Below are 14,230 nucleotides of genomic sequence, written 5' to 3' on the forward strand. Positions count from 1 at the left end.
TGTTTGTAGCTCCGCCCACGTGTGCAGTTGGGCCGCGAGACCCCCAGAACATATCATCCCGGGTAGTGAGGGATCCGCATACCAAGTTTCGTTCAAATCGGGCAAGCCGGTTTTGCGGAGGCAGTTTTTTACATTTTTTCCATTGACATGAATGGGTGAAATCTGATTTTCTGTTTGTAGCTCCGCCCAGGTGTGCAGGTTGGCCGTGATACCCCCAGAACATATCACCCCAGGTAGTGAGGGATCTGCATACCAAGTTTCGTTCAAATCGGGCAAGCCGTTTTTGCGTTGGCAGCTGTTTTACATTTTTTCCATTGACATGAATGGGTGAAATCTGATTTTATGTTTGTAGCTCTACCCACATGTGCAGGTGGGCCGTGAGACCCCCAGAACATATCACCCCAGGTAGTGAGGGATCCGCATACCAAGTTTCGTTCAAATCGGGCAAGCCGGTTTTGCGGAGGCAGTTTTTACATTTTTTCCATTGACATGAATGGGTGAAATCTGATTTTCTGTTTGTAGCTCCGCCCAGGTGTGCAGTTTGGCCGCGATACCCCCAGAACATATCACCCCAGGTAGTGAGGGATCTGCATACCAATTTTTGTTCAAATCGGTCTCACAGCTTTTTACATTTTTTCCATTGACTTGAATGGGTGAAATCTGATTTTCTGTTTGTAGCTCCGCCCACGTGTGCAGGTGGGCCGCGAGACCCCAAGAACATATCACCCCAGGTAGTGAGGGATCTGCATACCAAGTTTCGTTCAAATCGGTCCCACAGCTTATTACATTTTTTCCATTGACATGAATGGGTGAAATCCGATATTCTGCTTGTAGCTCGGCCAACGTGTGCAGGTGGGCCGGAAGACCCCCAGAACATATCACCCCAGGTAGTGAGGGATCTGCATACCAAGTTTCGTTCAAATCGGTCAAGCCATTTTTGAATTAATGTGAGAATGGCATCTTTTTACATTTTTTCCATTGACATGAATGGGTGAAATCTGATTTTCTGTTTGTAGCTCCGCCCACGTGTGCAGGTGGGCCGCGAGACCCCCAGAACATAACAACCCAGGTAGTGAGGGATCTGCATACCAAGTTTCGTCCAAATTGGTCACAGTGAGAATGGCAGCTTTTTACATTTTTTCCTTTGACATGAATGGGTGAAATTTGATGTTCTGTTTGTAGCTCCGCCCACGTGTGCAGGTGGGCCGCGAGACCCCCAGAACATATCACCCCAGGAAGTTGGAATTACTGTGAGAATGGCAGTTTTTTTACATTTTTTTCCATTGACATGAATGGGTGAAATCTGATTTTCTGTTTGTAGCTCCGCCCATGTGTGCAGGTGGGCCGCGAGACCCCCAGAACATATCACCCCAGGTAGTGAGGGATCAGCATACCAAGTTTAGTTCAAATCGGTCCCACAGCTTTTTACATTTTTCCCATTGACTTGAATAAGTGAAATCTGAAGTTATGTTTGTAGCTCCGCCCACGTGTGCAGTTGTGCCGCGAGACCCCCAGAACATATCATCCCGAGTAGTGAGGGATCCGCATACCAAGTTTCGTTCAAATCGGGCAAGCCGGTTTTGCGGAGGCAGTTTTTACATTTTTTCCATTGACATGAATGGGTGAAATGTGATTTTCTGTTTGTAGCTCCGCCCACGTGTGCAGGTGGGCCGCGAGACCCCCAGAACATATCACCCCAGGTAGTGAGGGATCTGCATACCAAGTTTCGTTCAAATCGGTCCCACAGCTTTTTACATTTTTTCCATTGACTTGAATGGGTGAAATCTGATTTTCTGTTTGTAGCTCCGCCCACGTGTGCAGGTGGGCCGCGAGACCCCCAGAACATATCACCCCCGGTAGTGAGGGATCTGCATACCAATTTTCGTTCAAAGCGGTCCCACAGCTTTTTACATTTTTTCCATTGACTTGAATGGGTGAAATCTGATTTTCTGTTTGTAGCTCCGCCCACGTGTGTAGGTGGGCCGCGAGACCCCAAGAACATATCACCCCAGGTAGAGAGGGATCTGCATACCAAGTTTCGTTCAAATCGGTCAAGCCGTTTTTGAATTACTGTGAGAATGGCATCTTTTTACATTTTTTCCTTTGACATGAATGGGTGAAATGTGATTTTCTGTTTGTAGCTCCGCCCACGTGTTCAGGTGGGCCGCGAGACCCCCAGAACATATCACCCCAGGTAGTGAGGGATCTGCATACCAAGTTTCGTCCAAATTGGTCACAGTGAGAATGGCAGCTTTTTACATTTTTTCCATTGACATGAATGGGTGAAATTTGATGTTCTGTTTGTAGCTCCGCCCACATGTGCAGGTGGGCCGCGAGACCCCCAGAACATATCACCCCAGGTAGTTGGAATTACTGTGAGAATGGCAGTTTTTTACATTTTTTCCATTGACATGAATGGGTGAAGTCTGATTTTCTGTTTGTAGTTCCGCCCATGTGTGCAGGTGGGCCGCGAGACCCTCAGAACATATCACCCCAGGTAGTGAGGGATCAGCATACCAAGTTTAGTTCAAATCGGTCCCACAGCTTTTTACATTTTTCCCATTGACTTGAATGGGTGAAATCTGAAGTTATGTTTGTAGCTCCGCCCACGTGTGCAGTTGGGCCGCGAGACCCCCAGAACATATCATCCCGGGTAGTGAGGGATCCGCATACCAAGTTTCGTTCAAATCGGGCAAGCCGGTTTTGCGGAGGCAATTTTTACATTTTTTCCATTGACATGAATGGGTGAAATCTGATTTTCTGTTTGTAGCTCCGCCCAGGTGTGCAGGTTGGCCGTGAGACCCCCAGAACATATCACCCCAGGTAGTGAGGGATCTGCATACCAAGTTTCGTTCAAATCGGGCAAGCCGTTTTTGCGTTGGCAGCTGTTTTACATTTTTTCCATTGACATGAATGGGTGAAATCTGATTTTATGTTTGTAGCTCTACCCACATGTGCAGGTGGGCCGTGAGACCCCCAGAACATATCACCCCAGGTAGTGAGGGATCCGCATACCAAGTTTCGTTCAAATCGGGCAAGCCGGTTTTGCGGAGGCAGTTTTTACATTTTTTCCATTGACATGAATGGGTGAAATCTGATTTTCTGTTTGTAGCTCCGCCCAGGTGTGCAGGTTGGCCGCGATACCCCCAGAACATATCACCCCAGGTAGTGAGGGATCTGCATACCAATTTTTGTTCAAATCGGTCTCACAGCTTTTTACATTTTTTCCATTGACTTGAATGGGTGAAATCTGATTTTCTGTTTGTAGCTCCGCCCACGTGTGCAGGTGGGCCGCGAGACCCCAAGAACATATCACCCCAGGTAGTGAGGGATCTGCATACCAAGTTTCGTTCAAATCGGTCCCACAGCTTATTACATTTTTTCCATTGACATGAATGGGTGAAATCCGATATTCTGCTTGTAGCTCGGCCAACGTGTGCAGGTGGGCCGGAAGACCCCCAGAACATATCACCCCAGGTAGTGAGGGATCTGCATACCAAGTTTCGTTCAAATCGGTCAAGCCATTTTTGAATTAATGTGAGAATGGCATCTTTTTACATTTTTTCCATTGACATGAATGGGTGAAATCTGATTTTCTGTTTGTAGCTCCGCCCACGTGTGCAGGTGGGCCGCGAGACCCGCAGAACATAACAACCCAGGTAGTGAGGGATCTGCATACCAAGTTTCGTCCAAATTGGTCACAGTGAGAATGGCAGCTTTTTACATTTTTTTCCTTTGACATGAATGGGTGAAATTTGATGTTCTGTTTGTAGCTCCGCCCACGTGTGCAGGTGGGCCGCGAGACCCCCAGAAAATATCACCCCAGGTAGTTGGAATTACTGTGAGAATGGCAGTTTTTTACATTTTTTCCATTGACATGAATGGGTGAAATCTGATTTTCTGTTTGTAGCTCCGCCCATGTGTGCAGGTGGGCCGCGAGACCCCCAGAACATATCACCCCAGGTAGTGAGGGATCAGCATTCCAAGTTTAGTTCAAATCGGTCCCACAGCTTTTTACATTTTTCCCATTGACTTGAATGAGTGAAATCTGAAGTTATGTTTGTAGCTCCACCCACGTGTGCAGTTGGGCTGCGAGACCCCCAGAACATATCATCCCGAGTAGTGAGGGATCCGCATACCAAGTTTCGTTCAAATCGGGCAAGCCGGTTTTGCGGAGGCAGTTTTTACATTTTTTCCATTGACATGAATGGGTGAAATCTGATTTTCTGTTTGTAGCTCCGCCCAGGTGTGCAGGTTGGCCGCGATACCCCCAGAACATATCACCCCAGGTAGTGAGGGATCTGCATACTAAGTTTCGTTCAAATCGGGCAAGCCGTTTTTGCGTTGGCAGCTGTTTTACATTTTTTCCATTGACATGAATGGGTGAAATCTGATTTTATGTTTGTAGCTCCGCCCACATGTGCAGGTGGGCCGTGAGACCCCCAGAACATATCACCCCAGGTAGTGAGGGATCGGCATACCAAGTTTCGTTCAAATCGGGCAAGCCGTTTTTGCGTGATCGCGGCACATACATACATACATCTGATTTTATATATATAAGATTGACCCAATAAAGTATCTCCTTGGTTGATATTTTGACATCTCTTTTGCCTCTTGTTGCTGTGTTTCTGTGCTATTTTTGAGACAAAATTCTTCTTTCCTCCTCTTGTTTGCTTAGTGCAATATAATGCCATACCCCACGATACCCTGCAGTGGTCAGTGTGTTGTGTTATTTTTTGTTGTTGTTGTTAAATGCTAACTGCTGCGGGATTTTTATATTTTTGTATTCCACTCTGGTGTCCAAATACTGGCCAGCATTCAATATCTGGGTATAGGTTGGTAGGTACTCTTTTCAGGGCACCTGGATAAATAACCAGATAAAGTTAGAACAGTTAAGTTTAAGTTTATTAGGATTTTATATACTAAATGTTGCTACTAACTGGATAACTGCTGGTTCCACCCTCAGACTATACCTGCATCCCCCAAATAGCACTGAAACATTCAAATTGGATATTTAGCAGCATTCAAGAGGGCCTGGGATAGGCATGTGGGATCTCTCAGAGAGAGAAAGAGATAATGGTTACTGCAGATGGACAGACTAGATGGTCCATTTGGCCTTTATCTGCCATCATGTTTGTTTCTATGTTTCTATTATCCTCCACCCAGAAGTTTCCTCAAAGGTCTGGCCCCTTTTTCAGAATCCTCCCCTTTTCCAAAGGCCATCCCCTACTCACCCATATGCTCCATCTGCATCCAGGCCTACCTTCTATGCTCCTTGATGTCTAGTTGTAGTCCAGGCAGGAATGATTTCCAGTCGCTACTGCCCTTGCCAGCACCAGGTTCAAAATTTATATGGAAACCTCACTCACTATGGTAGTACTGCAAGTCAATTGATAGGGAATACCGGCACCATTTTGAACCTGGCACTCTCATAAGACCCCCAGGGAACATGGTAGATAGACCTGGGGGAAGCCTTCAGGTAGGTAGCAGGGTATTTGGAAAGAAGGAGGCCATATCTCTGAGGCAGTTTCTGGTTGAGGGAAACTTCTGAGTGGGAGGACACTTTGGGGGCTGTCTTAGAGAACATTGACTTGGGGGTGCCTTGGCTGGAGGTGAGGGACCTTGACTGGGGGTCACTTGGGAAGGAGATTTGTGCTTGGGGATGACTTGGGGAACAGCTTATGTCTATTCTCACTGTATCTGTAAAGATGTTGCTCAGGAGCATTGGGCCGTGGCTTTACAGATCTTAGGACAGTAAAATAACCCCTGCATTTTGCTAGGGTTACTTTTCCAGTTTTATTTATTTATTTAAAAAAATGTATCTACCGCATATAACTATGCGGTTTCCATATCACATACATAAAATCTTGTTTCCCTGCGATTACCATATATAACATAGACATATCTAAACAACATCATAATCGTCCCTGTTATGAACAGGGATAAAATGCAAATTCAGTCAATTCAAAGATACAAACAGGCTTTAAATCATACATTACTGTCAAAAAGAAATCTAAAAAGGAGATTATCTACTAGAATAAACTTTTCAGTATTTTCTTAAAATTCATCCTCCCCATACAGAACCGCAAGATACCAGGCAAGGCATTCCATAATTCTACGCCAGCCACTGTTCCCCGCACGCCATGTTATGAATTTTACATAGTAATTAGGTGTTTTCCATGCTTTGCATCTCATTACTATGTATCATGCGGTGACCTACAAAATAATGCAATTTATTGCCAAAATGCAGCTTGATAACTGCCTCCCCAAAATCACACAAAGCGAATATGAATGTGATGGACCATCAGAAAGGGAAACACTTTATAAACAAATGCTTCTGTATAATCATGTTAATGTCCTTCAATTTGTCATCAGGCCAATAAACTAAAAAATATAGTCCATTCTTGTTATTTGCGGTAGTAAGGCTCCCAAATAACGAAATGTTGAGTCTATAGAAAAACAGAGGTTAGATTCCAGCAGTACACATTGGGCCTCAAAATTGTGGAATGTGAACAATGGATCCTATTGAGAAAATAGGGTTGGGTTCCTGCATGGACACTTTGGGGCCATATCTGGAAGTGAACACCAGACGCAACGATAAAATGAAAGCAAAGAAAGCATTTTTTTAGAGCAAATCTACAAATACGCAAACACAGTGGCACGAATGGGGAATATTGTTCACCAGAGATGCAACTGGGAATATACGAAAATGCACATCAGGAACATACGAATGACAAGAGGAGACTGTATGTATGCAATAATGTAATAATCAACTACTTGTAAAAATGTGGGAAAAATAGAAATGAACTATCTCAAATGCAATGAATGACAATAAAGAATATTAGTTATTTCAAATATTACATGTCAAGGTGGTCTATATGAAGGTTAAATTGGTAATAAATTCTGTCACAGCACTATAGCTCCCATAATTGTCCATCACAAAGTCTTTAGAAAAATGATGGCAAATAAAGGCCAAATGGTCCATTTGCAGCATCCACCATCTTCTCTCCCTAAGAGACCCACATGCCGGTCGCACACTTTCTTGAATTCAGACACAGTCTTTATCTCCAACACCTCTACTGGGAGACCATTCCACGCATATACCTCCCATTCTGTAAAAAAAATTCCCTTAGCTTACTCCTGAGCCTAACGCCTCTTCATCCTATGTCGTCTCATTCCGAAGCTTTCTTTCAAATGACTCACCTCATGAGCATGTGCTAGACTGAAGTAGAAGCTATAGTGCTGTAATAGAATTTATTGGTCCTGACACAGATGACCTCAAAACATATCATGTCGGAAGGCTGAAGCACTTTTGTTTATTATCCACAAAATTTGAGATAAGTACTATTCCATTTAATATTTTTTTAATATTTAATTACATTACAAATCACTTTTTTTTTTCTTTTTTTTTTGCATGTAGATGATTATTCACATTATTGCAAACATTGGGGCCCTTTTACTAAGCTGTGCTAAAAAGTGGCCCGTGCTGTTTTAAGTGCACAGATTTCTGACATGCTGAGGTCACTTTTAGCAGGTTGTAAAATGACCGTATTTTTCCAAATGTCTTATTAATGGCCAAGCTCTAATTTCCCAATTTTTTCAGTCACAGCCGCTCAAACATGAAACTCACTTCCTATTCATTTAAGGGAAGAACGCAACTTGGATAAATTTAAGAGCAAATAAAAAAGCTTTCTCTTTAATGGTGCATTTAATAATCAGTAAGCCAGTCTTGTGGCCAGATTTTAACTACACTGTATAGCTTCTTTGAAGTATACTGATTTTTCCTTTCCTCTTGTTTTTCCCTTGAACGTCTTATTTACTATCAAACAATTTGTATTTCCTTCCCCTTCATCTCGTTGTGTTTCATGGGCCTGTAGTGTTACTCATTAGTCTTGTAAGACTTAGTTTTGTTATTTGTTGTATTATTCCCTAAATTTTGTAATTTTAGTGATATGTACATTGCTTAGAATTCTGATTAAGCGATCAATTAAATCTTTATTAAACTTGAATGGCCATTACCACATGAGCCGATAGCCATGCGCTAATTGGTTAGAACACAGTGATGTGGCTGCACTAATCACATGCCTATTCTCTGCCTCCAAACACGCCCCCTGTGCTAAAAAAAACAAAACGTGCCAATTCTAAAACTACTATAGGATGTCCTCGGTCGTGGGATTTAACCTGCAATAAGCATGCATTAGTAAAAGGACTATTTGGATGATGGCAAATAGAAGGACATTAATGGCCTGATTCTATAAATGATACCTAAATCAGTAGGCGTCTAGGAAAATGGCACTTACCACATGTCACTCAAAGTTAGGCACTGTTTATAGAATCATGCTTAGTGGTGCCTATCTCAAGCTAGATGCCAGTATATTAGGCCAGGATTTTCTTGGCCTAAAATACCAGCACCTAACTCAATCCATACCTAAACTCCACTTCTAACCATACCTATTTTTTGGGTAGATACATTGGTGTAGAGTAGACGCCTACATCTAAGTTGTAGATGCCTACCGAATTAGGCGCCTACCGGCAAATTCATTTTTTAATTGTTTTATAATGGCACTTTCTATTATCAAAAAAGAAAAAGGAATTGGCTCACAATAAGAATTCTCCCAGAAGGAAAAGATTGAAAGGAAAAAGTTTAATTGAAAATAGATCTGTTTTAATGATATTATTGTTAAACAGGCCTCTGATACAAAAGCCCTTAATACTGATGTCCATTGTATTAAGGGCTTTTGTATCAGAGGCCTGTTTAACAATAATATCATTAAAACAGATCTATTTTCAATTAAACTTTTTCCTTTCAATCTTTTCCTTCTGGGAGAATTCTTATTGTGAGCCAATTCCTTTTTCTTTTTTGTTATTTAGGTTGGACTTTATTGGCCACTGAGTCCTTAGGGTTTTTTGCGGTTAAACTTTCTATTATCAGCACAAATTAACCAATTTCAAAAAATTAAGTTAGGCACTTACATTGGTAGACGCCATTTATAGAATCAGGGCCTAAATGTATTATAGCTGTGTTTCCCTTGTTTGATTGTCCATTACATTTACAGTTACACTTATTAGAATATGTGTTTAAAAAAAGCATTTGGTGAGATTTGGATGCAAATTATTATTTGACATGGTTTCTATGTGAACAGTCAACGATGACCAACGGGTTGGTTTTTTTTTTTTTTACATTTTCAAGTGAGTATATTACAGGAGTAGAAGATTTTAGTTGAGTTTTAAAAAAACCCATCTTATTTGTTGACTGGGAAGCATTGGCTACTGAGATAGTTGGCACAAGTTGAATTATTGCTCATAATTCTCACATGACCAAAATTAGCGATGTGTGTCATAAAGAATGCTTTGAGTATACATTTTGAAGTTGAGCTGGTAAATCTAGCACCCTTCAGGTATGATCTCACTAGTTGTCAAAATTCACTAACAAATAAATATGGTAGGGGCTGCTAGGTTCGGAAAGCCATGTGATGTTTTATTAAATTTATACCAAGCGAGGGCTGTCTCACATTGCTGCGGCTCCCACTGTAAGAGACAGAGCGGGTAGTATGGAAAAACATGGCAGACCTCAGAAATGAAAGTTGAATGCCAAATCAATATTCCTGCAGGATTTCTGATAGTGATGGGGGAATTGAAAAGCTCACAGTTAAGCATATGGGCATTAAGATAATTGTCAGATCTGTTGGTGGACATGATAGAAGACAGATGGGTATGAATCAGTGCTCTCCACTGCAGCACCCAGGGAGACGATTTGACGTTTTACCTGCCTGAGCTACTCTGCCATGTTTGTCACTAAATGTGCTCTGTGGCATCTTTACTAAGTGGGATTTTTTTGTAATTAGTATATTTACAGTTTAAGGGTGCCCTCTAGTGATAGGTATAAGAAATTTTCTTGTATAGAACTTATCAGTGTGGCTCCAAGCACCATATGTGGTGGTCTTTGAAGATAATGTTGTCCCTATATTCATTTCCATAACATGTAAAAAAATTTTCACAGGTCGGGGCTCATCGTGAAGATGGCGTGAGTCTGCGAGGCAGCCATTCTCTTGTGCCAAACCAGGTCCCTGTTCCACAACTGCCAGTTCAGTCTGCCACATCTCCTGATTTGAACTCAAGCCAAGATCCCTACCGGAGTAAGTACATCAGAGTCACAGAGCTGCAAAACCAACCTTTTTGCATCCAAGCTGATTCTTTTTTTTTTTTTTTAATCTTTATTCATTTTTAAACTTTCAACAAGTACATAATAATACCATCATATTCACTTTAATATAACTTATTAATCTTACATATCTTGAAATCATAATACTATTTCTCCCTCCCTCCCTCCATTATATTCTTATAATTCAGATAATTTAAAATTAATCCCACCCTATGCTTCAATAAATAAAGGGGAAGAAATAAATTATTAATTATAAACAATCCTTACAATAATTTGTTAATGGCTCCCAAACATCAATTAATTTTTTATAACGTCCCTGCTGAATAGCTAATATCCTCTCCATTTTGAAAATATGACATAGTGAATTCCACCAAAAACTGATTCTTAGCTTTTCATAGGACAGTGTGAAAGGAATGTTTCTCTCTCTATTTTCTCTTTTCTTTATTTAAGTATATTAAAGGTCTTCCCTTTTCTCATTGGTTTATGCAGAGGGCAAACAATTTCTCCATGGACAAGCAGTATAAGTCAGCCCCGCTTTTTTTTCATTGTTGGTTCATTTGAGATTCTTTCTTGATTTTTGGGCATACATCCATTCATATCAATAATATATTCATATCAAGGATTAGAAAGTATTTAGATAATTTTCATTTGTAATTTTGCTTATTAGTACAATCTTTAGTTTTATCTCAATTGGACTATTGCAATGTCATCTTCTTAGATTGCCCAAAACTTATAATAAAAAACCCCTCCAAATTCTACAAAATACAGCTATTAGATTAATCTTCAGACTGAAGAAAAGTGATAAGATTTCACCTTACCTACGAGAATTACACTGGCTACCTATAGAAGGGGGAATACTTTATAAATTATATTGTATATTATTTAAAATATGTTTTGAAGAAACTCCTGAGTATATGCCCCAACTCTTTAATTTTTCTAATAACCCATCTTTGAACTTAAGAAATGATGACACTTTTCGGTATCCAGTCATTAAGAACTTTCAACTTCACATGGGCATATTAAGCAGCAAAATTTTGGAATACATTACCAACTAATATTAAGCAGCAATTTAATTTTAAGTGTTTCAAAAAAGACCTAAAGAACTATCTATTTCAAGATTTTGTTATTATTAATTCCTAAAATTGTAGTACTACCTAATAATTTGTATCACCATAATTATTTATGTAAATCGCTGTGAACTTCATAGAGGTATTGGCGGTATATAAATAAGGATTGTTTTGTAGTAGAACATTTTTACTTACGTTGAGGGATATAATTATTAAGGTATGCTAAATTGAGCTTTTACTACACCTTAATTCACCGTTAGCATCACTAACATGTAGAAAGTAGCTCAGTCCTATAATTAGTGACACCCACGATACATACATAATACTGCTTGTCATCAACCTCACAAGTAACATTATCACACTGCCTGGGAACATCAATCTAATCTAATCTAATCCTTAGGTTTGTATACCGCATCATCTCCACGTTCGTAGAGCTCGACGCGGTTTACAGTAGGAGAAATAGGAAGGAACTACAACAGAGGGTTAGAGGTAGAAGTGTGAAGAAAATTTAGAGGACTTGGGATGCCAAGATATAAGAGTTTCATTGATTCCTAAGTTGGAGGGAGACTTACATTTTTTGAGAAAAGCCAGGTTTTCAGATGTTTGCGGAAAACTTGGAGAGAGCAGCTCCCATATCACCCCTCATTCCATAACCCCATCCTCCTTTAGCAACTTCCTCCCCCCACCATGGCATACCATTACAATCCCTGGGTTACCACATCCTCCAGAGCTTTACTGTTCATTGAAGGGAAAAAAGTATTCCCTCCTATTTATTTTAAAAATATTTCCATGTAACTTCATGGAGTGTCCCCTGGTCTTTGTACTTTTTGAAATAGTGAAAACCCGATTCACTTTTACCCATTCTACACCACTCAGGATTTTGTAGACCTCAATCATAAAACTTCTCAGCCTTCTCTTTTCCAAGCTGAAGAGTATTTTGAGCCAATCGGGGCCTCAGGCCCCTCCCACTGCATCCCAAGATGCATTGGGAGGGTGACGGCCTGCCATTTGCAGCACACAGCCCTGTAGGTAGGATGGAGTGGGCTTCCCTCCTGCCAATCTGTCATCAGCAGGTACAGGGAAGGGGGTCTGGGGATGGAGGAGGGGGGTCCAACAGTGTTGGGAGATGTGGGGAGGATGTCATGGAATATCAGGGGGATATCAGGGGGGTTCCAGCAATGTGGGAGGGATGTTGGGGTGGGGGGCCAACAATGTTGGGGATGAAGGGAACCAGAGATATTGAGGGATGTTGGGGGAGGGGTATAGGGCTCCGTGGCTCAGCTAATCCTGGCAGGGGGAATTCCCATCAGCTGAGCTGGCAGGAATCCTCGAAACTGGCTGAGCTGATGGGAATTCCTCTGCCACGATCAGCTGATGGCAAGCCCTCAGTGTGCTATTTTTTTTCCTCCATCTCTAGGTGGTGGGGGTCATGACCACTGGGGGAGTAAGGGGTAGTCATGCCTTAAACCCTCCAGTGGTCATCTTATCAGTTTGGTCACCTTTGGAGCACTTAGACCTGTTTTACTTTGGTCTAAGTCCCGGCATATACGTTCCACCTAGGATATCATGGAAAAGCTTCAATTATACTTCAGGATGTCCAGGTGTAAGCTCACCCAATTCCCGTCCATAACACACCTCCCAACATGCCCCTTTGAGCTCTGGATGCAACACAGCTTAGAAGTGCTTCTGAACATCCAGGAAGTTTGTTAAGATTATCGGCACTTGGACATCCCAGCTATTAGGACGTTCAAGGACCGACTTAGGCAGGTTTTCGAAAATTTTAATTATGCTCCTCATGGTAAGCTGTATTGTAGAAAAGCATTGCCATCATATCTGTTATTTGAATGTTCTAATGTGATGCCTATTAGGTGTTCCATTAGTACTCGTATTACGCCGACATCGTATTATATTTATGTTCTTTGAATTCAGTGCTGTTAAATATGTATATTTATGATACTGTTTCATGAAACTGTATATACTCAAATATAAACCGGGATTTTGGGGTTAAAAAATTGGCCCAAAAATGGGGGGGCCCAGTTTATATTCAAGCCAACGCCCCCTCCCAGAATTTTTCAGGCCAAGGCCACCGCCAGGCTCTTTCCCCCTCCTCCCTTCCCGATCCTAATGCCTCTGCCAATCCCTGGTGGAGGTGCAGCAGGCAGGAGCAAGCTTTCCGAACTCCTGCCCCGCTGCTAACCGGCTGCCGCAGATCGAGTTTCTTCGGCCGCTGAGCAGCATGAGCAGGAGTGCAATTTGGTGCTGCTGCTTGGCACTGAGCGGCTTACTTAGAATTCACAGGAAACAATAAGGAAGCCGCTCAGTGCCAAGCAGCAGCTCCAAATTTCACTCCTGCTCATGCCGCTCAGCTGAAGAAACTTGATCTGCGCAGCCGGTTAGCAGTGGGGCAGGAGTTCGGAAAGCTTGCTCCTGCCCTCTGCACCTCAAACAGAGATTGGCAGATGTATGAGGATAGGGCATGGAGGGGGACAGAGGGCAGAGCCTGGGAGGAAGGGTGCAGAGTCCGACAGGGGAAGGAAGGAAGGGTGCTGGGTGCAGTACCTGACAGGAGAGGGAGGGAAGGGGGCTAGGTGCAGAGCCTGACATGGCAGGGCATATGAATATTAAGCCGCCCGACTTATATTCGAGCCAACCATTTTTCCTCCTTTTGGGGGGAAGGGGGTCTCGACTTAAATTTGGATCGACTTATATTCGAGTATATATGGTAGTCCTATTATTAGGTTTCAATTTGCTGTTTCCAAGTTTACTTCATTTATTGTATTTATGTATACAGTATATTTGTTCATTTTTACTATTGTCATGTTGTTAAAACTGTAAGTTTCATGTTAAACTGCACCTGGGTGAATCTCTTCATAAAGGCAATTAATAAATCCCAATAAAGAAAGAACAGTTTTAAGGCATACTATGATTGATGGAGTTGCACACATATAGGCCCCCTTTTATCAAGCCGGCGTAGGGGTTTGTTTTTTTTACCACTGTGGTA

General features: G+C 41.9%; 1 protein-coding gene across 16 annotated transcripts in view; it reads left to right on the forward strand.

Moving 5' to 3' along the window:
• The window catches only part of TCF4 (transcription factor 4), a 901,809-nt gene that overhangs the window by 849,256 nt on the left and 38,323 nt on the right, over positions 1 to 14,230 (forward strand). For all 16 annotated transcript variants that reach the window (XM_033934037.1, XM_033933979.1, XM_033934084.1 and 13 more), the window contains one exon: positions 10,001 to 10,136. In XM_033934037.1, the coding sequence (XP_033789928.1) occupies positions 10,001 to 10,136 (136 nt within the window). The remainder of the gene's footprint in view (positions 1 to 10,000; positions 10,137 to 14,230) is intronic.

The sequence above is a fragment of the Geotrypetes seraphini genome, chromosome 1, assembly GCF_902459505.1.
Source record: "Geotrypetes seraphini chromosome 1, aGeoSer1.1, whole genome shotgun sequence".
Lineage (NCBI taxonomy): Eukaryota > Metazoa > Chordata > Amphibia > Gymnophiona > Dermophiidae > Geotrypetes > Geotrypetes seraphini.